General features: G+C 42.3%; 1 protein-coding gene across 5 annotated transcripts in view; it reads right to left on the bottom strand.

Annotated features, from left to right (window-relative positions):
* CEP350 (centrosomal protein 350) overlaps positions 1-24256 on the bottom strand; it is a 358722-nt gene that overhangs the window by 237114 nt on the left and 97352 nt on the right. For all 5 annotated transcript variants that reach the window (XM_029617504.1, XM_029617506.1, XM_029617505.1 and 2 more), the window contains exons 8-11: positions 18349-18462; positions 9809-9949; positions 4694-5328; positions 3823-3944 (exon numbers count right to left, since the gene is read on the bottom strand). In XM_029617504.1, coding sequence (XP_029473364.1) covers positions 3823-3944; positions 4694-5328; positions 9809-9949; positions 18349-18462 — 1012 coding nt within the window. The remainder of the gene's footprint in view (positions 1-3822; positions 3945-4693; positions 5329-9808; positions 9950-18348; positions 18463-24256) is intronic.

Below are 24256 nucleotides of genomic sequence, written 5' to 3'. Positions count from 1 at the left end.
TGAGCTTCCTGCAACCACCACTGGAGCCGGGAGCATACTTCCATCGGTAAGTGGAGGTAAATCAAATAGTCTTGAGACTGTGGGTTCCAATGTGATAGCAGGGAGCATTTAAGTGGTTGTATGTGTGCCCTCACCCATGGCACTACTTCCAGGGTTGCAATCATCAAACCAAGGTCTTAAAGATAGCTCCACACCGTCGGGCGTATCGTGTTCAATAAACACACTTGGGATATCAACTTTCTTATCTGCGTGGTCGGGAGGAAGACCTTGCCCTCCTTGGTGTCAAACCGGACTCCCAGATATTTCAAGGACTGGGAGGGTTTGAGACTGCTTTTGTCCAGGTTTACGACCCAACCAAGTTCCAGAAGTAAGGAGGTCACCCTGTTGGTCACCCGCAGATTCTCCTACATGGACTTTGCCCAAGTCAACCACTCATCTAAGTACGGGTGCATCAGGATTCCCTCTTTTCTCAACACTACCGCTACAGCCACCATAATCTTAGAAATTGTTCTGGGGGTGGTGGCCAGGCAAAAGGACAGTGCCCAGAACTGATAATGGCAACCTAGTACCACAAAGAATAGGAAACTTATGGTCTAGTTAGATTGGAATATGTAGGTAGACCTCAGACAGGTCCAGAGAGGTTAAGAACTCTTGTTTGTACGGCCATTATCACGGAGTGTAGGGTTTCCATGCAGAAATGAATCACTTGTAGATGTCTGTTGATGCTCTCGAGATCCACGATGGGGCGAAAGGAACCTTCCTTCTTGGGTATGATGAAATAGATGGAATAATGCCCCTTATTTTCCTGGGTACTGGGATTATAAGCAGGTACAGGGATTATAGCCCTCACCCTGAGGAGCCTTAACAGGGTATTCTCCACTGCCTGCTTCTTGTGCTGGGAGTGGCAATGAGATGATATGAATATGTCCTGAAGAGTGCTGCAAAATTCCAGTGCATATCCTTTTCACATGACCTCCAGTACCCATTTGTCCGAAGTGATCTCGACCCACCGTTGGTAGAAGAGGGACAGTCGACCCCTTTATCCTCATTCCGAGGGTGGGTCGGCAAAGCTTCATTGGGGGGTTCAGAACAAATCTTAACCCGAGCCTGACCCTCTCTTGGGCTGCTGACTGAAAGGACTGAGACTTTCCAAAGGACAGAGATCTCTGAAATGTCGAGTTTCTGTAGTGGCAAAAGTGTTGAGAGCTCCTGGATCAACTCCTCTTCAGCAAGGGGTGCTGTAACTGCTTTCTCTTATCTCCTGGTAGCTAGGGTACTGGAGATTCACCCCACATACTGACCAACGTTTCCAATTTGCTTCCAAAGAGGAGTGATCCTTTAAAGGGCATCTTTGTGAAATTTGACTTGGAGGTTGCGACTGCTGACCAATTCCACAGCCATAGCTGTCTTCTGGAAGCCACCACTGAGGCCACTCCTGTGGCTGAGATACGGACAAGGTCCGAGCCCGCATCAGCTAAAAAGGCCACTCTGGAATTCGCTCCTGAGTCATCCACCTCCCTAGATAGGAGCAGGCACAAACGAGCTACCAGAGCACAACAAAATGCAATCTAAGGTCATTGCTATTGCGTTAAAGGCTTGTTTAAGGATGGACTCATTCTGCCTATCGTGCACATCCTTTAAGGCCGCTTCTCCTTCCACTGGGATAGTTGTTTGCTTAGACACAGCACAAATCAGCCCATCCACTTCAGAAAAACGCAAACGTTTTCTCGCTACCGGATCCAGTGGGTATAGAGCTTCTAACGCTCGTCCACCTTTAAAGCTTGATTCTGGGGTATCCCATTCCAGGTCAATCAACTCCCGGATGGCTTTCAGTACTGGAAAATAGCAAGAGGCTTTCCATAGGGAAATCAAAATGGAACTCTTCTTTGGTTTCATCATAAGAGTCCATTCCAGGAACTCCCAGCATTTTCAAGGTCTGGGAAACCAGGGTCAGGAATTCATCTCTATGGAAAAACCGTAACATGGTCCAATATGGTTCTAAACCGGGGTGGGGGGGGATTTCCCCATCCTCCAAGGAATCTGGATTCTCTTCTTCTTCCTTGCCATCTGGGTTCCTGCCAGGGTTACCCTTGGTGAATCTAGGCATGCCTCGAAGTCTGATAATAGGACTGGGAGACTGAGGGCATACCTGCTGAGGTTCTGTCCGGACAGGGGCAAGTGAGGTAGCAGATTGTGCCTGTACGAAGGCTTGAAGACCTTGAAAGAATTCCACCCAGGTAGCCAGGTCAATGCCTAGCCCAGGAGGTACTGGGGTAGGTGCCACTAAATTTCCCTCTCCCATGGATGACCCAAGTCCTGGGGTTACTCAGACATGGGGTATTTCCGGTTAAGGCTGTGGTTGACCCATCCTCTGAATGGGAGGAGCCTGGGCTTCCTCACAGTGCTGACATAAGAAAGAGTCCAGGTCAGACTGTACAGCCTTAATATGACAAGTAGCGCAGAGAGAAAGGCACTTATGTTTCTTTGCTGCCGGAGCCATTGGCGACAGTAACTGTGTGTTCAGACGGCTTGCGCGTAAAGTTTTGTGCACATAGATTTTGGACGCCTATGTGGGCTACAGCAGCCTACCACGCGGTGTGCTGACCAGGCCTAAAGCGGGGACTAGCCCACCGGGGGGGCCGCTCAACCCGCTCGGAAGCCCACTTCCCTTTACCCCAACAGGATTGGGAACGATGTCAGAACGGCGCGCCGAGCAAGGAGACCAGAGGAAGTCTTACCAAACCCCTCCAACATCTCTGAATCAGGAGGAAATCTTTTTTTTTTTTTTAACTTACCTAGGCTCCGCGCTTACCAGCTAAGTACAGAGATGGTCTCCGGCTCTCGGGGGAGAGGGCTTTGGCTCTCACCGCTGCACTCTGCTTCCTGCACCCGCTGCCTTTCAGCTGCTTCAGCAGCAAAGTGCACTCCAGGAACCAGCTACCAGACCAAGGCACCTTGGTCTGGTAGCCGGCTACCAGATCTCTGAGGGATCTCGGAAATCACCTCAGGAATTCTCAACTAGGGGAGGGACCTTTAAGTATCACCGCAGGAGAGCAGAGCTCAATCTTTTCTCCAACTTAAAAGTAGAATTTCTTCTTCCAAAAGGTAGAAAGCATGTCTGCATCTGCTGGAGATAGAGAAATACTGAAGGGCTGAGGTCACTGCAGGGGTGTATCTAGGGTGATGTCAGTTTTGAAACCCGATTCCATCTTCATCTGCTGGCAGAGAAGCATAAAACCCATTGGTCTTGAGTCCATCTGCTCATGCTAGGAAAAATCATTCTGATGTGAACTAATTAAGGGAGCATACAGCTGCTCCTAAAAGCCAGTCAAGAAATGTTAACTTAGTCCAATAAAAAGGTATCATCTAATATACTTTTTGATGTCCTGTATTTCCATGCTTGCAAGTGAATTAACAAGGCAACCACACCATTCTACCTCATATTTATTAAAACTTTTTCTAAAAATTACAGATCTCTACACATGTTTAAAAATGACAAGAGGCAAGTGGCCCCTTATAAGCTAACCAAATTATTTAGGCATGCATCTGACGATCTCTGTCAACTCAGTTGGTTATAGAAAAGACATTTGTTTATAACTAACTTTTAAATCCATAGTGGCAAACATATCAGAGATATTGAGCCCATATTAATCTATAGGCATGAATGCAGTATTTGAGGTAACTTATCCATCAAATAAAGTTTCACCTAAAAAAGACCACAAAGAAATCCCAAATAAGCTCTGTAAAACCAAAGGAAGACCGGTCTTGAATAGGAACAAATGAACTGCGCATTAAAACTGGTCCCAGTTTCTTGTTGCTCACCTGGTAAGTGGCTGAGGAGGTTCTGAGAGGGACAGATCGCTGCTGGAAGATGCACTAGGAGAACGCTCTTGGCCCTTGTTCTCTTTGTCAGATTCTCCAGATGGCTGATAGCCAGGTCTAGGCTAAAGAAAAAAAGGAGAACAAGGACAATTATGTTTACGAATCCTGCCAGGCACCCTAAGCAGTCCGTCATTAGCAAATAAACCTCTAATACATGCTGGCAAGTAGCCTGGTAATCTCACAATCAAAAGCTTCTAGATCTTACAGAAACATTTCTGATTTAGATTTTGAACATGTCTTGGGTTATTAATTAAATACAATGTACTACTGATTTCTAACTGCAATAGTCTCTCAGTTTTCAGAAATTGTTCTCAGATGAAATTATTTTATCAGAATTATTTTGAGCATGCATTAAATGACATTTGATCTGAAAAATCTATCTACTTCTTATTTGCTATCCCAACATGTATTTGTCATCACACAATTGTTTATTGCCAGATATGTACAAATAAGACATGATCTTTACAAGAGGGGAGAGCACAAGCACTGAGGAACACACCACAATGCATCAGCTTCTTTAGCCACCAAGTACCAATAATTGTTTTTACTAGTTTTATTTTAAGAGTTTCCATCCAGCTTCAGACAGACAGGTGTCCCATATAAGTCGTCATCCTTATTAATTTTTAAATATTTAAAGCAAAAAAGAAAGGCTGCTTGTATAAAATGATTCACTGTTCACCTCCAGGTAAGTTTGTACAGCTATGCTTGCTGGTAAGCTTATATAAAGAGGCACATTTTGAATCCAAATCTCATACAGACAAATGTGTGCTCAATTTCTTCTCAGGTGAACCTGTATGAAAAAGGTACATACTTGTGCTTCCTGTGCAGATGGCTCTTCCCTCCAGGCCTGCTCCAACAGCAATTTGGAATAGGTTTCCTGTAAGCGTCTGGCTGCTGCTGGCTCTGGAACAGAAGAGCTCTTGGTTTTGATGAAGGCCTCTTTTTGTTTCTTGTATAGGTCCTGAAGTCGCTTACTCTTCTGTTCTACAGCCTCTTTCTGAGCCCTCCTCTCCTCATTCTGCCTCTTCTTCCTTTCTTCCTGTTGACGGACAATGTATTGGCGGACCTTGTCTGTATCATAGTGCCGCTTTTTAGAGATGACATGAGGGTCTTCATTGGTTACTCCTTTGTCTTGTTTTCTTTTAATAGGGCTATGGCTCCTGATGGTTTTTTGATTTGGCATGGGCTTCTCTTTCTCTTGCTTTGCATCTTTGTCCACAAGGTCCAGCTGCAAGTCATCAAGGATCCCACGGATCTCCACAGGTAGAAAGTCCTTATTGACAGAGTCTTCTTTCTTCTCCTGTTCTCCTGCTTCTATAGGGCCCAAACCTGCCTTTTTTAGGTTTTCTTCAGAGCGTACTCTGCTTCGAGACCGTTCAGAGCATGTTGGGTTATTTTTGCGGGATGCTTCCAGACGAGTGTCTGATTCTGCCTTTTCACTGGCACCTGGTGACAAATGAGAAGTCTTAAAGCACTGAAATCTTCAAGGTAAACAAACTCATTTCAACACTTGAAAGCATACCGGAAATTTTAGGAGCATCTCAGACATCACACTAACCTAAAATGTCAGCCACTGGTGGGGAGACCAGGGCCTGTCAGTGGAAGATCAAGGTAAGGTGCAGAAGGGGGTGGAGATAGGGAAGGAAGGGGAAAGAGGAGGAGAGGGCAGGAGGTAAAAATAAAAGTGGGGAAAGAGAAAGGACTGAATGGAAGGGGTAAAAGCGCAAAGGGACAGGAGGAAGACTGCTATATGTAAATACATAAGCACAGGTATGCAAGCATATATATTCAGCATATGAAGAAACAGACTTACCTGATTATTTCTTTTCCTTTATTTCTGCTACACTAGTCCAGAACAACTGGGTTTAGTCCCTCATCCAGTTGGAGGCAGAGAACTTTTTTTTTTAATCCTGTGACACGCTACTAGATACATGTGGTGCAGAGTCAGTTAAACCAGCATGCTGAAGTGACCACCACCAAAAATATGATCTGCCAGGTCAGGTACTTCAGGTCACAGGAGCACAGTGGCTCAAAGGGAGCTTTTATCAACTGAGCTACCACCATGTTGGGGTCCCCAGACACAGCAGAAAGCCTTAGAGGAGGCTTCAACTGAAGCAGGTCCTGCATGAAGCATACAACTATAGGCTATACAGAACATAAGAACATAAGAAATTGCCATACTGGGTCAGACCAAGGGTCTATCAAGCCCAGCATCCTGTTTCCAACAGTGGCCAATCCAAGTCACAAGTACCTGGCAAGTACCCAAACACTAAGTAGATCCTATACTACTGATGCCAGTAATAGCAGAGGCTATTTCCTAAGTCAACTTGATTAATAGCAGTTAATGGACGTCTCTTCCAAGAACTTATCCAAACCTATTTTAAACCCAGCTACACTAACTGCAGTGACCACATCCCCTGGCAACAAATTCCAGAGCTTAATTGTGCGTTGAGTGAAAAAGAATTAGTTTAGTTTTAATGTGCTACTTGCTAACTTCATGGAATGCCCCCAGTCCTTCTATTATCTGAAAGAGTAAATATAGAAACATAGAAATGACGGCAGAAGAAGACCAAACGGCCCATCCAGTCTGCCCAGCAAGTTTCGCAGTCTTTTTTTCCCTCATACTTATCTGTTACTCCTGGCTCTTAGCAACCCTTTGGTTCTATTTCCCTTCCACCCCCACCATCAATGTAGAGAGCAGTGTTGGAACTGCATCTAAGTGAAATATCTAGCCTAATTAGTTAGGGGTAGTAACCGCCGCAATAAGCAAGCTACACCCATGCTTATTTGTTTACCCAGACTATGTAATTCAGTCCTTGTTGGTTGTTGTCTATATATAGATCCACTTTTCTTCATTCCCCCTGCCATTGAAGCAGAGAGTTATGCTGGAAATGCGTGAAGTATCAGACTTTCTCCCCTGCCGTTGAAGCAGAGAGCTATGCTGGATATGCATTGAAAGTTGTGCGCATATGTTGTGCGCCTTCGAGCCTGGATTGCCATTCCTCAAAGGCCAGCTTGATGACCAACAATTCTTTATCCCCGATGGCGTAATTAAGTTCTGCCGGCGAGAAGTGTCGGGAAAAAAAAGAATAGGGGTGCAGAGTGTGAGTAGTGGAGTATTGACTCAGTACGGCTCCTTCTCCAACATCGGAGGCATTGACCTCAACCACAAATGGGCGCGTAGGATCTGGATGGCGGAGACAAGATTCCATCAGGAAGGCAGACTTGAGGTCCTGAAAGGCGGTCATAGCTTCAGGCGACCACTGGGAGGGGTTGGCCCCCTTGCAAGTGATGGCCGTGAGTGGTGCAGTCAGCATGGAGTAATGGTGGATAAAAGAGCAATAGTAATTGGCGAAGCCAAGGAATCTCTAGAGGGCCTTGAGGCCTGTGGATTGAGGCCAATCATGGATGCTCTTTAATTTTTGAGGATCCATTCGAAACCCCTGACTAGACACTATGTTGCCCAGGAAAGGAATGGTCTCTTGTTCTAAGGAGCACTTTTCAAGCTTGGCGAAAAAAGTTGGTTATCTCGCAGCCGCTGGAGGACACGAGAGATGTCCCGGCGGTGGCTAGGCAGATCTTGAGAGAAGACGAGAATATTGTCGAGGTATACAACCACACACTGATAAAGCATATCTGTGAAAATCTCATTCATCAGGTTTTGAAATACTGTGGGTGCATTGCAAAGCCCAAACAGCATCACAAGGTATTCAAAGTGACTGTCGCGTGTGTTAAAGGTGGTCTTCCACTCGTCTTCGCGGATCCAGACCAAATTATAGGCTCCACGAAGGTCTAATTTCGAAAAGATCCTAGCTCCTTGAAGCCTGTCAAAAAGCTCAGAGATGAGTGGCAGTGGGTAGCGATCTTTGAGAGTAATTTTGTTTAGGCCACAATAGTCAATGCAGGGACGGAGGGAGCCATCTTTTTTCCCTATGAAGAAAAACCCTGCTCCTGCAGGGGACTTGGAAGGCCGGTTGAATCCTTTGGCCAAGTTCTTACGAATGTATTCTGACATGGCTTGGGTCTCAATCTGCAAGAGAGGGTAGATCCTACCCCGAGGAGGCTCTGTGCTGGGCAGTAAATTTATCATGCAGTCATAGGAGCGATGAAGAGGTAACGTGTCTGCAGCCTTCTTTCAGAACACAACAGAGAAGAATGCTTATTGTGGGTGAAGGCCCGGTAGAGAGGGCGCTGTAGTCAGACAAGGCAGTGGAGAGATAGGTTCCAAGCAGTTCTTATGGCAAGCTGAGCCCCAATGAGAGAGCTGTAGGGTGGCCCAATCGAACTGTGTAGTGTGCTGCTGGAGCCAGGGCAATCACAATACAACGGGATGGATGGCCTTGTCCAATATATGGAATAAGATGGTTTCCACGTGCAAAGTCCCGGTGCGTAGATGGATGGGAGCCATGGTGTGGGTAACCTCACCAGGAAGAGGTTCCCTATGAATAGACGAGAGTAGTAAGGGCACTGGAGAGTGGATGGTGGGAATCCACTGGTGTTCAGTGAGTTGCTTTAATATGAAGTTCCCACCAGCCCCGGAGTCCACCAGTGCCAAGGTGTTAATCTCCTGGTTGTCCATCTTGATGGACACGGGAACAGTCAGTGGAGGAGAGGGTGAAGTCAGGCCTAGGAGGAGTCCTCCAGCAGAACCTAGGCCCGGGAGTTTCCCGGACAGACTGGGCACGAGGCAATGGCATGTCCGGGCTGGCCGCAGTACAGATAGAGGCCGGATTGCTGTCGATGGCGTCATTCCTTAGGAGAAAGTCTACTCCTACCCATCTGCATGGGTTCCTCCTCTGATGGATTCTGTGGTGTGCTTACTCGCGGAGAAGAACGCTGGGCTGGGAACGGGCCTGGTGCAGACTTCCGGGCTGCTCTGGACTCAAGACAGCGTGCTTGTAGTTGACGGTCGATACGCCCAGTGAGGACAATCAAAGAGCTCGCGGGAATGAAGGCTACTACCTGGAGATAATACCCTTATTCAATATACATACACACGGTTAATGCGACTCCAAAATTGCTTTAAGACTCCAACATTGCTCTAAGCTTCAGCGGCAAGAGGAAATGTGGAAAAAAGGATTTGCATTCACAAAAAAGCGGGGTGTAGCTTGCTTGTTACAGCGGTTACTACCCCCAAACCAAATAAGCCTGATACTTTACTTTCAATGCATATCTGACCCAGCATAGCATTTATGGTCTGACCCAGCATAGCATTTATGTAATGATTTTGGTTTGAACATTTTGTTTGCTTGTTCTGTGATGAAAAGGTTCTGTTCTGCAAACCCCATCAAAGCATAGTTATTTTAGATAGATAGGGAGCCTTTATACACTGTCCTACTTTTTTTTGGCATTATAAACCAGGGCAAAATATATTTTTTGAGCTGTTTCGCCAGCCTACCATGGTAAAAGTAGCAAGCTGTTTCTGAGTAATAGTAAAGCGCATTTTGATAGAGTTGCCACTACTGAACCTTAATAAGCAGAACAGCAATTAAACAATTTATGGAAAGGAAAGCATGTAGACCTTGCAGAAAAGTGTTTCCTTACAGTTTTGGATAAGTCAGCCTTCCAGGACTGCAGTTCTTAATACTTTATACTGTGGGGCAGGGGATGCAACTCTTGACAAGCGTGCCATCTCCTTCTCGTACACTGCTCACTCCCTAACGCTGGCACCATGATTAATTTCAAAATTTCTGGGCCAGCTGCGCTAATCATGAAATGCAAGAGAGGATTAGCAGAGCCAGCCCGTAGAAAATATGGTGCCAACAGAGAGGAAATGGTGTAAGGGGAAAAGAAGTTGAAGGAGGAAGGGCTCACCCTTTCCCAAGTCTCTTTAATATGTTTTGCTTGAAGAAAATGTTTATGGGTTTATTGAACAGTTCTATCAGTTTGTATCCCACTCAGTTCAGTTTAGAGAAAAGCCACGTACCAGGTCTGGAAATCTTCTCCCTGCCACCTCTGTCACTGGACTCTGCTCTCCTATTCTCTAATTTAGGCACTGGACCAAGGATCTTCTTTACCAGCTTCTGTCCATCCCGCCATGAGGTTGTGCTTATAACACTGTGACCACCTAAACATAAGCAGCACAGATCTGATCAAAATTTCCTTCTCTCTGTGACTATCTGATTTTTTCTGAGAGATATTCAAATAATGTTGAGATTACTTACCTGATAATCTCCTTTTCCTTAGTGTATGCAGATGGACTCAAAACAAATGGGTATAGTGTGCTCGTGCTAGCAGTTGGAGACGGATCTGACGTCAGCACGGGTACATATACCCCCCACAGGATGTGAAGCCATTCAGTAATCTTCCTTGCAAAGCTTTTATGGATATATGCGTACTGACCGATCGATTAAAGGAATAGGATTACCCTGACCAATTGATGGTAGCTGGAGACCGCCAGTGTTCTCAACCGGAAGGCGTCGACACCCGGCAGGGTGGAAGCCCTAGCCCAAGGATCCTTCCCAGATGATCTCAAAATGGCTTCAATCTCACCACTCCTAAAGAAACCCAACCTTGATCCGAAGGACCCTAACAACTTCCGCCCCATAGCTAACCTTCCATTCATCGCCAAGATCATGGAAAGACTAGTCAACTCTCAACTTTCAAACTACATCGAAGACAACAATCTTCTCTTCGCCCCACAACACGGATTCCGAAAAAATCGAGGCACAGAATCCCTCCTTATCTCTTTGACAGACCATATCCTACTGGGCCTTGACAAAGGAAATTCATACCTATTGATCTTGCTGGACCTGTCCGCAGCGTTCGACACGGTCAACCACGCTATCCTCCTTAACCAGTTGTCATCCATAGGAATCGGCGGCACCGTCCTTTCCTGGTTTAAAACCTTTCTCAACAATAGAGGTTACAAAGTTAAACTCCAAAACAAGGAATCCTCAAGATTCAACTCTGCCATAGGAGTCCCACAAGGTTCGTCTTTATCTCCGACTCTATTCAATATTTACCTTCTTCCTCTCTGCCAACTTCTCACCGACCTCAATCTAAAGTTTTTCCTATACGCAGATGATATTCAAATCATCATCCCTATCAAAGACACATACTCTAATACTCTTGACTACTGGGAATCATGCCACAAAAAAATCAAACAACTACTCAACAGCCTACACCTCATCTTAAATTCCTCTAAGACTGAAATCCTACTCATCTCTCCTGAGAACAACACCTCCAACAGTTCTCTTCCTACCAATCTGCCTACCACACAAGCTAGAGACCTAGGAGTAATAATAGACAACCGGCTAAACTTCAAGGCACACATCAACAAACAACCAAAGACTGCTTCTATAAACTTCAGGTCCTGAAAAGGATAAGACCTCTTTTCCACGCTCAAGACTTCAGAACGATCATCCAAGCAGTCATTTTTTCGAAACTAGACTATTGCAATTCCCTATTGCTAGGTCTACCATCATCATACTCCAAACCCCTACAGATGGTTCAAAATTCAGCAGCCCGAATCTTGACAGGCGCAAGGAAAAGAGACCACATATCCCCCGTCCTGAAAGAGCTTCACTGGTTACCAGTCTACTTCCGCATCATGTACAAAGCCATAACCATCACCTACAAAACTATACATCAACTTACCACTCTCGATCTTCAATTCCCTCTCCAAACACATAATTCTACCAGACCTACTAGAGATGCTTATAGAGGCTCCCTCCAAGTTCCCCCAGCGAAAACGACCAGACACATCACCATAAGAGATCGCGCCACCTCCACAGCTGGCCCTCTTTTGTGGAATTCCATTCCTACAGACCTCAGACAGGAGCCCTGCCTCCCAACTTTTAGGAAAAAACTTAAGACTTGGTTATTCAAACAAGCATTTCCGGACACAACCCAATGACACATTCCAATGACTCCTAAAACACCACTCCTCTTGTATATAACATTTATTCTGTATACTATATTTAAATTGTATATTGTTTAACCATCTCTTTTCTCTCCTCTCTTCTTCCTTCTCCTAGTTCGGCTACCCTTGTTAAATGTAACTGTACTTTCGGACACCACAGTTCTAGTTTTTGTTTATAATGCACTCCTGTTCGATGTAAACCAGCAAGATATGTTTTCATGATTGCCGGTATATAAAAACTCTAAATAAATAAATAAATAAATAAATAAATAAGCCAAAACATGTCTTACCGTGAAACGGCGAATCCCCATGTATACCGGCAGCCGGGCAGGATGCTGAGTCCATCTGCATACACTAAGGAAAAGGAGATTATCAGGTAAGTAATCTCAACATTTCCTAGCGTGTAGCAGATGGACTCAAAACAAATGGGATGTACAAAAGCTACTCCCGGACTGGGCAGGAGGCTGCCCGAGGACCGTGTAGGATTGCCCTCGCAAATGCTGTGTCCTCCCTGGTCTGGACATCCAGACGGTAGAATCTGGAGAAGGTATGGAGGGAGGACCACGTCGCCGCTTTACATATCTCTGCAGGCGACAGTAGCTTAGCTTCTGCCCAAGAGGCCGATTGCGCTCTGGTAGAATGAGCCTTGACCTGTAGAGGTGGCGGTTTACCCGCCTCTACGTAGGCTGCCTTGATAACTTCTTTAATCCAGTGGGTGATGGTCGGCCGCGAGGCCGCTTCCCCTTGCTTCTTCCCGCTGTGCAGGACGAACAAGTGGTCCGTCTTTCGTACTGCTTCTGACATTTCCAGGTATCTGGACAGCAGTCTGCCGATGTCGAGATGACGTAGTATTCGACCTTCTTCCGATTTCTTCAAACCTTCCGTGGTAGGTAAGGATATGGTTTGGTTGAGGTGAAAGTGTGAAACCACCTTGGGTAAAAAGGATGGAACTGTGCGAAGATGGATAGCCTCTGGATTGATTCTGAGAAATGGATCACGGCAGGACAGTGCTTGTAGCTCTGAGATGCGGCGTGCTGAACATACAGCCAGCAAGAACACCATCTTCAAGGTCAATAAACGGAGAGACAGGCCTCGAAGGGGCCTGAAGGCTGATCCCGCTAGAAATTCCAATACTAGATTGAGGTTCCACAAGGGCACTGGCCACTACGGGAGAGAAAGAACTTGAAATCCTAACTAAGGAGGTGAAAAAGACTGCTTCTTGACCCGGGGGTAAGGAATTCGTGAACCTAGCCCCGACGGCATATCGGAAGCCACGCCCTCCCGTGTGCGTCAGCCTGGTGAGAACTCTTAAACCAGACTTCTACTGTGACTTCTTGAGAGAAAGAACTTGAAATCCTAACTAAGGAGGTGAAAAAGACTGCTTCTTGACCCGGGGGTAAGGAATTCGTGAACCTAGCCCCGATGGCGTATCGGAAGCCACGCCCTCCCATGTTGATGTCTTTCACCGAGGCTTTATATTGAAGCCACATTGCGGCGCATCGCGTCCGCCGGCGCAGCGCCTAAGCCGCCCGCGCCCAAGGGGCGCACGCGACTTAGTTTGCGACTTTGTTTGGTGACTTTGTGGGACTTTGAAATTTTTTGAAATTTTATGGTTTGCTTTCTCTAAACAGGGATTTGTTAAGAGTTAACTTTCTCTCCATAAGAAAAGTCTATGAGAATTCGATAGGAGAAATAGGTAAGAAATAATATATAATATTCTTAGATGCCTCATACTAAGCGAAAAGGACGCCTGAGGCCAGAGTCCTCTGCCGCGGCCCCAGATACGCCTAATCAGCTTAAGATACAAGGCTTTCTTACCCCAATAGCGGCCTCTACACCGGGAGAAGTATCCGCTGTGGGACTAGGTATAGAACCAGACTTAACCCACTTGGACACACAAATATCTCTGTCCCCAGGTGCACCGGGTATCCCTCCCCCTCCACAACCGGCAAGTCCCCAGGTACTTTTTCCAGTCCCAGTAAATGGAAATACAGGGTCTGGGGAAGCAGTAGGAGTAACCGGGGGAATAGTGGGTAAAATGGAAGAAGAGGGTGACTCGACAGGGGAAATTCAGAAGATTTCCCAAACCTGTCGAGTAGGTTCGGCTATTGCTGCTCTAAGTATACCTAAGTTAGATAAACCTAATAAGATCACGCTTGAATCGATTTGGTTAGCAATAACCACTATGGAGAAATCAATTTCTCTATTAGTAACAACAATGAATAAATCCCAAGAGACGTTATTAAAAATTGAACCAACGATGAAGGAACACACAGAACAGATAGGGGATATATCTGAAAAGGTAAATTCAGTTCAGAAGGTACAATCTGTAATGATACAATCGGAGACAGTTTTGAGAAGGAGGATGGAAAACATGGAAAATAAATTAAGATATCTAAATTTGAGAGTTATAAACTTTCCTAATCTTAAATTGATCTCTCTCAGAGAGCAATTCAAGAAATATCTTAAGGAAATATTATTACTGTCTACAGAAAAAATGCCCTCCATCTCAAAAATATATTTTGTTCCATCAAATAATGGGAAGGAGGAGAAGCAAGAAGTAGCAAAGGTTGATTTAGATCTTGACCTAACTGCATATATAGAAACACCCTCTGAAGATCAAATTGAGCAAAGGGGAACTTTGTTTCTCTTATTTAATCAAGTATCTGATAGAGATATGATCTTGAGGACCTTCTTAAAAAACCGAAATAAGATCTATTTAGGACAGAAATTGCAAATATACCCTGATATAGTTAAGGACACTCAGATGCGTAGAAAAGCTTTTGTGCAATTGAGTCAAGAAGCCAGGAAACTGGGAGCGCAGGTCAATATCAGATACCCATGTAAGTGTTTATTACAAATTCAAGGGAAAAAGTTTGTTTATTTTGAACCAGAACAAATGAAGGTTTATTTGGAAAATCTGAAAGAACAGCAAGCAAAACCGAACCAACCCAGTGAGTAAATAAGTTACCGCTATTATTTTTTCTCTTATTGTATGACAAATTGATTATAAGATTATATTGGTTCTAATTTATTTAGAAACATAGACCTTTCTGTTCTTTATAACTGTAATATTTGAATTAATGTCTACAGAGATGTAGTAAACATTATTTCATGCTGTAAAATGAAGAAAACAGATAAATAAAGAATTAAAAAAAAAAAAAAAAAAAAAGAAATTCCAATACTAGATTGAGGTTCCACAAGGGCACTGGCCACTTCAGTGGCGGGCGAATGTGTTTGACTCCTTTCAGGAAACGTGAAACACCTGGGTGCTGGGCAATGGATTTGCCGTCACGCCTGGGACCGTAGCAAGACAGCGCTGCTACCTGTACCTTGATGGAGCTGAGGGACAGACCCTTCTGAAGTCCATCTTGTAGGAAGTCCAAGATGAGAGGAATCTAGTAAATTTCTGCTATGAATTTAGTCATTAGAATTTGGAAACACGCTCAGCGAGCGTGGGGTAGCTCCAAACTGCTTTGGAGACGGAAATTACTGAATGGCTTCACTTCCTGTGGGGGTATATGTACCCGTGCTGACGTCAGATCAGTCTCCAACTGCTAGCACGAGCACACTATACCCATTTGTTTTGAGTCCATCTGCTACACGCTAGGAAATGCTAAGTTAACTACTTAAGGTACAAGAAAGAACCACTAGTTACTCACTGAACTCTGTTGATAGTGAGAGAGATGGGTTCAGGGGTATACGCCTCCGCTATACATCACTGGATATATGAAGCCACATAAAATGCATAACTGTTATTGTTACTGAAGTGTGATGGGCCCCAAAAATGTATTACTGTTACAGGAGTAGGAAGATTTCTATCTTGCAAAATATGTTACTTCTAAAATGCTAAATCATTTCTAGTCCCTTGGAATATGATGTTAGTATAAGTATGGGATATCACATGTCCCAAGGAAAGCCAGCATAAGAAGTGCTCATGCATATTATATCTTCAGAAAATGTTAATGCTGCAGAGAGAAGACAATTAAAGGCAAATAGAATTTGATAGCAATTTATTAAAGAACTGAAGAGATTTATGGGGCATCCAGCAATTCCTCTTGGTCAAAACAAGCTATAGGAGGAGACAAGTCGTTCAAAAGTGGGTTATGCTGGAGGCAAGGGAAAAGATACGACTCTAGACAGAGGAAGCTGGAAACGTGTTTCCAGAGAGATAAGAGGTAGAGAAAGAGAGGATGATAGTTTTAAATTTAGTTCAGTCAGTTGCATGGCATAAAAGGTGTTAACGAATATTAATGAAAGCTGCCGTTTATACCCCTGTCTGATTAACAACTTGACAGAGAGACTGAAAATGGAGCAGGCATCATTACAGATGAAACAGCTGAAAGCTTAGCACTAGCAACTTTCCCTAAGAAGGCATAATTAAAAGAGGGAATCTGGTAGTTAAGCACAGCAGTGGAAAGTGGTATATAGCTATTTATAGCAGAGGACTAGATCCATGAGATAGCTGCATATGATCTTCCTCTGAAATGTAAAGAATTTCAACACCTTTGTGGCAAAACAGGGATTTTATGCGCACTATGATTTTATTCTTTTGACTTAGGCCTTCTGCTTTGGCATGCATGTGGTGGTTGACCTTTGCACTGTGATTCAAAGAAAGGTCTGTGATGCTGGCTTGATTCGGAATGGGGCTTGGACAGCATACATATGCCAGTATCCTTGAGAAAGCTATAAGACTGACATCCTGCAGTGCCACTGGCCAGAAAGCTATTACTAGTCAAAAATTAATTTGTCAGAGAGCTACTGTTAGTACTTTATACCTGAATTGGTCCTTTAGATAGAAAACTAGCCCTGAATTTGCTAGAATTTTTATTTAGACATTTTATATACCTTCATTCCATGTAGAGATCACAACAGTTTACAAAGTAACATTCATAGTTATAACTCAAACAAATTCTTTAATCTTGGCTGGGAGCACCAGCAGATTTCTGAGCTGAGACCTGCCCTACTCCAGTGGATTGCACATTTCCTGAAACTCCCCAGGAACTAAGTACAGTTAAAAAAAAAAAGTGTTTAGCTAATGTTTCTGTTTAGTCCTTATTGTATCTGTTACTGCTTGCAAATTTAATCATTTTCTGTTCACTGCTCCTACTTTTTGTTAATAAACTCATTAATTTGCTTGTTCTGTCTGTCATGGATTGATTAATGATCCCTGTATTCTCTATATTTGGCCTGTGGGTGCATCTGTAGGAACTGTGTGACCCTCTTGGATGGTGTGGGGTTCTCAATGTCTCTAAACACTACTATGGGATAACTTTAAGGCAGGGATTTGCCTAGGGGCAAGTTGGACCCAGCTGGTAGACAGAAGGCTGCCAGTGTAGCAGCATATACATAGGTGCAAACGGGTCTGGACAAAGCTCAGCAAGACCCTCCAAAGCAGCCCCAGTTTTAAACTGAGTCAGTGTTAAGGGTGGCACCGAGGCGTTATTTGACAACCTCTAAAAATAAACTTTTGAGATAATAAAAAAGGTGCACTTACCCTCCCGAACAAAACCTTTCCCAACAAACGGGCCGATACAGTAAAAACCGCGGGAGAGCCGGCACTCCGAGGCAAGCACCCGCTCTCCCGATGCACGCCCAGGCCACTCTCCTGGGCGCGCGATCAAGTATTTAAATGAGGGCCTGCGGTAAAAGGAGGCACTAGGGACACTAGCGCGTCCCTAGCGCCTCCTTTTTGACAGAAGCAACGGCTGTCAGCGGGTTTGACAGCCAACGCTCAATTTTACCGGTGTCTGTTCTCGAAGCCGCTGACAGCCACGGGTTCGGAAAACAGACATTGGCTAAATTGAGCGTCCGTCTTCCGACCCGCGGGCCACAGGCAGATTTAAAAAAAAAAAAATTTTAATTTTTAATTTTTTTTTTTTTAATTTTGGGGCCCCCGATTTAATATCGCTATGATATTAACTTGGAGGGTGTACAGAAAAGCAGTTTTTTCTGCTTTTCTGTACATGTTCCCTGTGCCGGCCGAAATTAACTTCTGCCTTTGGGCATTTCAAAGTTCTGCCTTTGGGCAGAAGTTAATTTCTGAAAGTAAAATGTGCGGCTTCGCTGCACATTTTACTTTCTGTATCGCGCGAGAATAACTAATAGGCCCAACATGCATTTGCATGTTGCGGGTGCTATTAGTTTTGGGGGGGTTGGCCGCACATTTTCTACCCGCTATTACCCCTTACTGTAATAAGGGGTAAAAACAGCGTGTCAAAAACGCACGGCCAAACTGGGGCTAAAGGTGCGCTCGGCCGAGCGCAGCATACTGAATTGGCCCGAAAGTAATCAAAAGAAAATGAATTTGATTCATGGGCCCAAACATCCAGACACCTACATTATTTATTTATTTATTTATTTTGATTTTTTCTATACCGGCATTCGTGATAACATCACATCAAGCCGGTTTACAGTAAACAATGGGGTAATAACTGGAACATAGAACCAAATATGTAATATACATATTATAAATACAGTTACAATAAACAAGGATACGTACAACTAGGAGTAAGAAGAAGAAAAGATAGGAACTTTAACATGTTGTATTAACCTGTAGAATGGTAAAGTTTCCAAAGATGGAAGAGGAATAAGTTACTTACTTAGTTTGGAATCTGAGCCCGTCAACTGCGCTATCTTTTGGACTTTTCGCACAGTTTTCAAAGTTTTTCTGTCTCTGCTTTTCTCTGTAGGCTTTTCTTTCACAGCAGCACCCTCTACAATATAGATAGATATATATATCAAATGTTACTTTTCTTGCCATAGAGCAGTAAAAAAAAAAAATGTAATATTGGATAGCTTAGTACAAAGGTTTCAAAGTTATCTGCAATAAGGGCTGTGATTGTTTACAGAATGACAGCATATAAATAAATTAAAACCCTTCAGTTGGTGAACAGCACTGTGGGGAAAAAAACACCTGTAGGTCAATACAAAATATTATACCTCCCCCAACACACAAGTCTAATAAAGTCGCATGCAAACACCATTTCAAATAATTTCAAACATACGTCTTTTAGTCTCATCACTATAAGTTTTATTAAAACAATAAAAATGTGTTTCACAAATGCTAACACAGAATTTCACTTTTAACAAAAATGGAAGAAAGTGAGCTTGCTTGCCTGTATCAGGTGTTCTCTGTGGACAGCAGAACAAATAGCCATACAAGATGGATGACATCATCCAACAGCACAGAGTCAGTCAATCTCTCTTCTAACTCGGAGCCTTAATTGCACTTTCTGAGCATGTGTGGGAATTTGTGAACTATCATTGCCATTCACCTCTCCCCTCACTTCATTTCAAAGTTAATAACTTTCCAAGAAGGGAGAGACTGCATGGCTGTTTGTTCTGCTCTGCAGGGAGAACACCTGTTACAGGTAAGCAACTCCACTTTTCTTCAAGGACAAGCATAACAAACAGCCATACAAGAAGGGATTCCCCAGATGAGGCTTGCCTTTAGATTTTTATTTATTTATTTGCAACCCATTATTTTACTATGGGAAGCTGGGTATTTACTTAAAAATGTTTTGCGTACTGATTTATCCAAATATACTGTCCATAAATGACTCCTGTTCTAAATAGTAATGTCAAGTGAAAGTGTGTATTGTTGACCATGTTGCTGTTCTGCAAATATCTTGTACTGAGGTCAAGCTTAGATGTGCCAACATTGAGGCAACTGCTCTCAACTGATGGGCCTTTATCGACTGTGGGATTTACAACTCATAGCTGTATAACAATGGGATATACAATGAGTTAGCCATGTAGACAGTCTGCTTTTTAACTGAGTGTCCTTTTTTACTTTTATCATAAGAGACAAATAGCTGTGCTGTCTTTTGATATGGTTTAGTTCTTTCTAGGTAGAGCTCTTCTACAATCTAGTGAATATAAAGCTTGCTCTGCTGTTGAGGAATGCGGCTTTGGAAAAAACATCAGCAACGTTATAGCTTGGTTTAATTGGAATTGTGATACTTTTCATATAAATTTTAGATGAATTCTGAGCACTTCTCTTTTTTCCATACCTGTGTGTATGGAGAGTATGTAACTAGAGCCTGCAATTCACTTACTCTTCAAGCTGAAGTTATGGCTATCTGGAAAAGTATCCTCCCTGTGACAAATTTCATTTCTGCTATTACTATGGGTTCCATATATGCTTTCATTAACTGATGAAGCCCTCTATTTAGTTCTCATTGTAGTAGAGGTGTTTTTATATGAGGTTTTATATCTGAAAGAACTTTAACAAATTTTGATATTATTGGTTGTTGAGAAACTGGTTTGTCTCTTACATGATGATACACTGCAATAGCACTTTGAGGCACTCATACAGAGTTTGACTTTAAGCCTAAGTTTACTAGGTATATTAGATAAATTATAGTTGGGATAGAACAGGTGAGGATGTCTGTCTTTCACCTATACGGTAAATATACAAAAAGGGTAAATAACTACAACTCTCTATCCACTTGTCATATAATTACATATAATATAGAGAGCCCAACAGTAATATATGAAATACATAAATTTTATTTAAAGATATCACACGAATATACCTATATAGACAATAAAACTGAACTAGCACACTCACACATTCATACCCACAAATTAAAAAATATGTTGTATTGAGATACAATATGTAACTTAGTTTATATTACCAATAGAAGTGTACAAATATTATTTCAATTGAAACTCAATAAATTATTATAGACTTTGAATTAGAATAGTGTACTGTTTATGTCCGACAAAAGCAGATGCAAGATCTCTTCGTTTCACCCCCGTCTTTTGGGGCTTCCTCAGGGACTGATGTAAATGTACACTTTATAAGTGTATTACCACACTGCAAAGCACATATCAACAATTAATTAAACAATTCGAAGAGACATACATTATCCTAACTATTGCACTTCAAAAGCATATACCAACCCAAATTTGCTAAAAACATGTAACCACTAACAAACATCCACAACGCCACTTACCCCTACATTAATCACCACAAACCATATTACCCACCACACATAAAAACAATTTTCTGTATATCTTATCTCACGTCAATCTTTATATAACAAACTTAAGGGTGGGAGGGAATCTGAGGATCCAGTTCCTCTCCATGGACAAATACCCTGTGGATCTTGTTCAGTTTGCTCACTGACACTTCGGTGTCAGTTGTTTAGTCACCCCAATTTAAGATATTCTTATTCAATTCCTAGCCTGTTTGATTGCAGTACTAGTGGCGTTGTATACGCCATTGTATGTCCTTGCAATTTAATTTATATAGGGCAGACAATTCGCCCTATTCGATGTAGGATCATTGAGCATAGGAGTCGTATTAATGCTTTGCGTGAAAACGCACCCTTAGTAAAACATTGGGTTGAGAATAAGCATACTGTGGCAGAGATCAGGTTTTTCGTGATTAAACAAGTTACGCTTCAACATGGGGGAGATTTGTCCCTCAGATTAAGGAAAATTGAACAGCAATTCATTTATAGTTGGCGTACGATTGCCCCTTTGGGGTTGAATGGACCTATTGAATGGAACGCATTTTATTAACATATGGATATGATATCCTTTGGATTTTACTCTAAGCTTATTAGGTATGGTTCGTGGTAAGTTTTAGGGGTAAATTCTATAAAGTTTGTTTTTGAGAAATATGGGGATTGGAATGATGTTGGTTAAGGTTCAATAATTTAATTAATTACTCGACGGCGTATGGCTCTGCTTATATAAGCTTTCTGGGAAGCTTAGTAGTTTACTTTTCAGCGGGTGACGTCGTGCTACGTCACTTCCGATTAGACGTGAGTGTTGAAAGTTTGTAAACTTGGAAGTTTGGGGCGGAGGATTCATTGTTCTACCTTTTATAACTAACCTTCGGTTATATTGTTGCAGAATATGTTTGGCTTGAGATCATAGGTCGGCGTTTTCTATGTGATCAACTTGTAAGAAGCAAGGAAGTATAGAAAACCGTAAGGGTTAAACGAAACGCCGCTAAATTCAGATGGCCGAGAGTCATGATTAATGAATATAGGGGAACGCTGTGCTGAAGGAATTTTGTAAGGAGTTCGAAGTATAAGAGGTTGAATAAACTGTTGTGATTCAGGTAGGTACAGCCTGTATTAAATATATTTGGGTTTCGGTATAGGAAATAAGGATATATTGTTGTTGTCATTAAAAGCGGAGAAGATTTTAGGATTTAAATAACAGAAAAATAAAGTGAGATAAGATATACAGAAAATTGTTTTTATGTGTGGTGGGTAATATGGTTTGTGGTGATTAATGTAGGGGTAAGTGGCGTTGTGGATGTTTGTTAGTGGTTACAGGTTTTTAGCAAATTTGGGTTGGTATATGCTTTTGAAGTGCAATAGTTAGGATAATGTATGTCTCTTCGAATTGTTTAATTAATTGTTGATATGTGCTTTGCAGTGTGGTAATACACTTATAAAGTGTACATTTACATCAGTCCCTGAGGAAGCCCCAAAAGACGGGGTGAAACGAAGAGATCTTGCATCTGCTTTTGTCGGACATAAACAGTACACTATTCTAATTCAAAGTCTATAATAATTTATTGAGTTTCAATTGAAATATTATTTGTACACTTCTATTGGTAATATAAACTAAGTTACATATTGTATCTCAATACAACATATTTTTTAATTTGTGGGTATGAATGTGTGAGTGTGCTAGTTCAGTTTTATTGTCTATATAGGTATATTCGTGTGATATCTTTAAATAAAATTTATGTATTTCATATATTACTGTTGGGCTCTCTATATTATATGTAATTATATGTCTTTCACCTATGACACCATTATGTAAATCTCTTCCATTTATAGTTTGATTTTATCATAGCTAGTCTCCTTGCAGCCAACAATACTTCCTTCACCTCTTGGGGTAGGTGACATGCTTGAATTAGTTGGTTCTCAACATCTAGGCTGTTAATGCTAGTGATCAGAGACTGGGTTATAGGACTGATCAGTCAAATTGAGTCACGAGGTTTGGTATTAATGGTAATCAGAATAATAGAATTATTACAAGTCTATGCAGTCATGGAAACCAACTTTTGCATGGCCAGAATGGAGCCATTTATTTAGATTTATATTCACCTTTCAGACATTTCAAAGCAGATTACATTCAGACACTGTAGGTATTTCCCTGACTCTTGTTCCAGGGTCATGCTAGATTTTTCAAAAAAAAAAAAAAAAGTTATTAAAAACCCCAGATCTTGCATTGTCTTCACAATCTTGCTTACATCTTTTAGGGAGATTTTGTAGGACATGCACAATATTAGCTGGTTGTCTAGATATGGAAATACTAGCAAAATTCTGTTTCCTCAGGTGAGCAGCTACCACTGCTAGCACTTGGTAAAGATTCTTGGAGCTGCAGCTAGCCCATATGATAGTACTTGTACTGGTAACGACCTTCCAGAATGAATCTTATGTATTTTCTGTCTTCCTTATGAAGGAATGAGAAGATTGACCAATACTAGAACTCAATAGATACAAACATCCCCCTGTTGTTTTCATGATCAGAAAGTTATCTTGAATAGAATCCCCTTTCCTGCTGATTTTGTGGAATAGGCCGAACTGCTTTTGATTATAGGAAGGATTTCAGCTCAGTTAAGCACTTCTAGCCATTGGTTTGAATGATGCTGGTAATAGATTTTTGAGGTGGTAAAGTCTCAAAATTTAAGTAATAACTTTGCTGAATCTCTCTCAAATCTTTTGTCCGTAGTGATTCAACGTCATTGTCTTCTGAAAAACTGGAATCTGCCTCATACCTCTAAATCTGGAAATGAGTTTAGTTTGAAGCATCTCTGAGGGTCAAAATCCACTCATTAGCCTTTGTGGAGGCTACTGGGACTGCCTCTGTTGTTGCCTAACACGACCTCTTGGTCTGGATCGTTATTGCTGGTTAAGCTGCTATATATTATTATTAAATATAAGAATACAGATTGCATCTCCTTTTTTGTGAGTAGTAGTATGGTTTTTTTTCTGCATCTTGCCTGTGGTTTTTTTTGTTTTGTTTTTAAGAGGACGTATCTATCTGTGATGTTGAAAGCGACTGGAGAGTGATGCTTTATTCATTATCACTTGTACTTTCTCTTTAATTTTCTTTCCAAATTAGCTATCACTTGCATGCGAGTGTCAGCTTTTCATGGACATTCTTCTCCAGCCCAGAGGCATGCAACCATGCTAATCTCCTTGCTGCTATGGCTGGCAGGTTTATCAAATGAGTCATAAATAGATCATGTCATATGTTTTGTACAGTCTTCTGTTTCTGTCAGGACTTTATTGAACTGCCTCAATTCATCCTCCAATTTCATGGAGTGTTCTTGGAGCCTTTGTAGGTTATTAAACAAGTATTAGATCTGTAATTGGTGATCTTCAGTTCTTGATTTTAGTGTGGCTCCCACCATATACAGTATCGAAGTGTTTTCTTGATTGGACATGTAAATTGTTTGTCTTCATTATGTTTACACCAGTTATTAAACCTTTTCTACTTGAAGTTGTATGATTTTCTTGGAGAAAC

This window comes from Rhinatrema bivittatum, chromosome 10 (genome assembly GCF_901001135.1).
Source record: "Rhinatrema bivittatum chromosome 10, aRhiBiv1.1, whole genome shotgun sequence".
In the NCBI taxonomy this organism is placed as follows: Eukaryota; Metazoa; Chordata; class Amphibia; order Gymnophiona; family Rhinatrematidae; genus Rhinatrema; species Rhinatrema bivittatum.
This window is presented reverse-complemented; position numbering and strand designations above follow the sequence as displayed.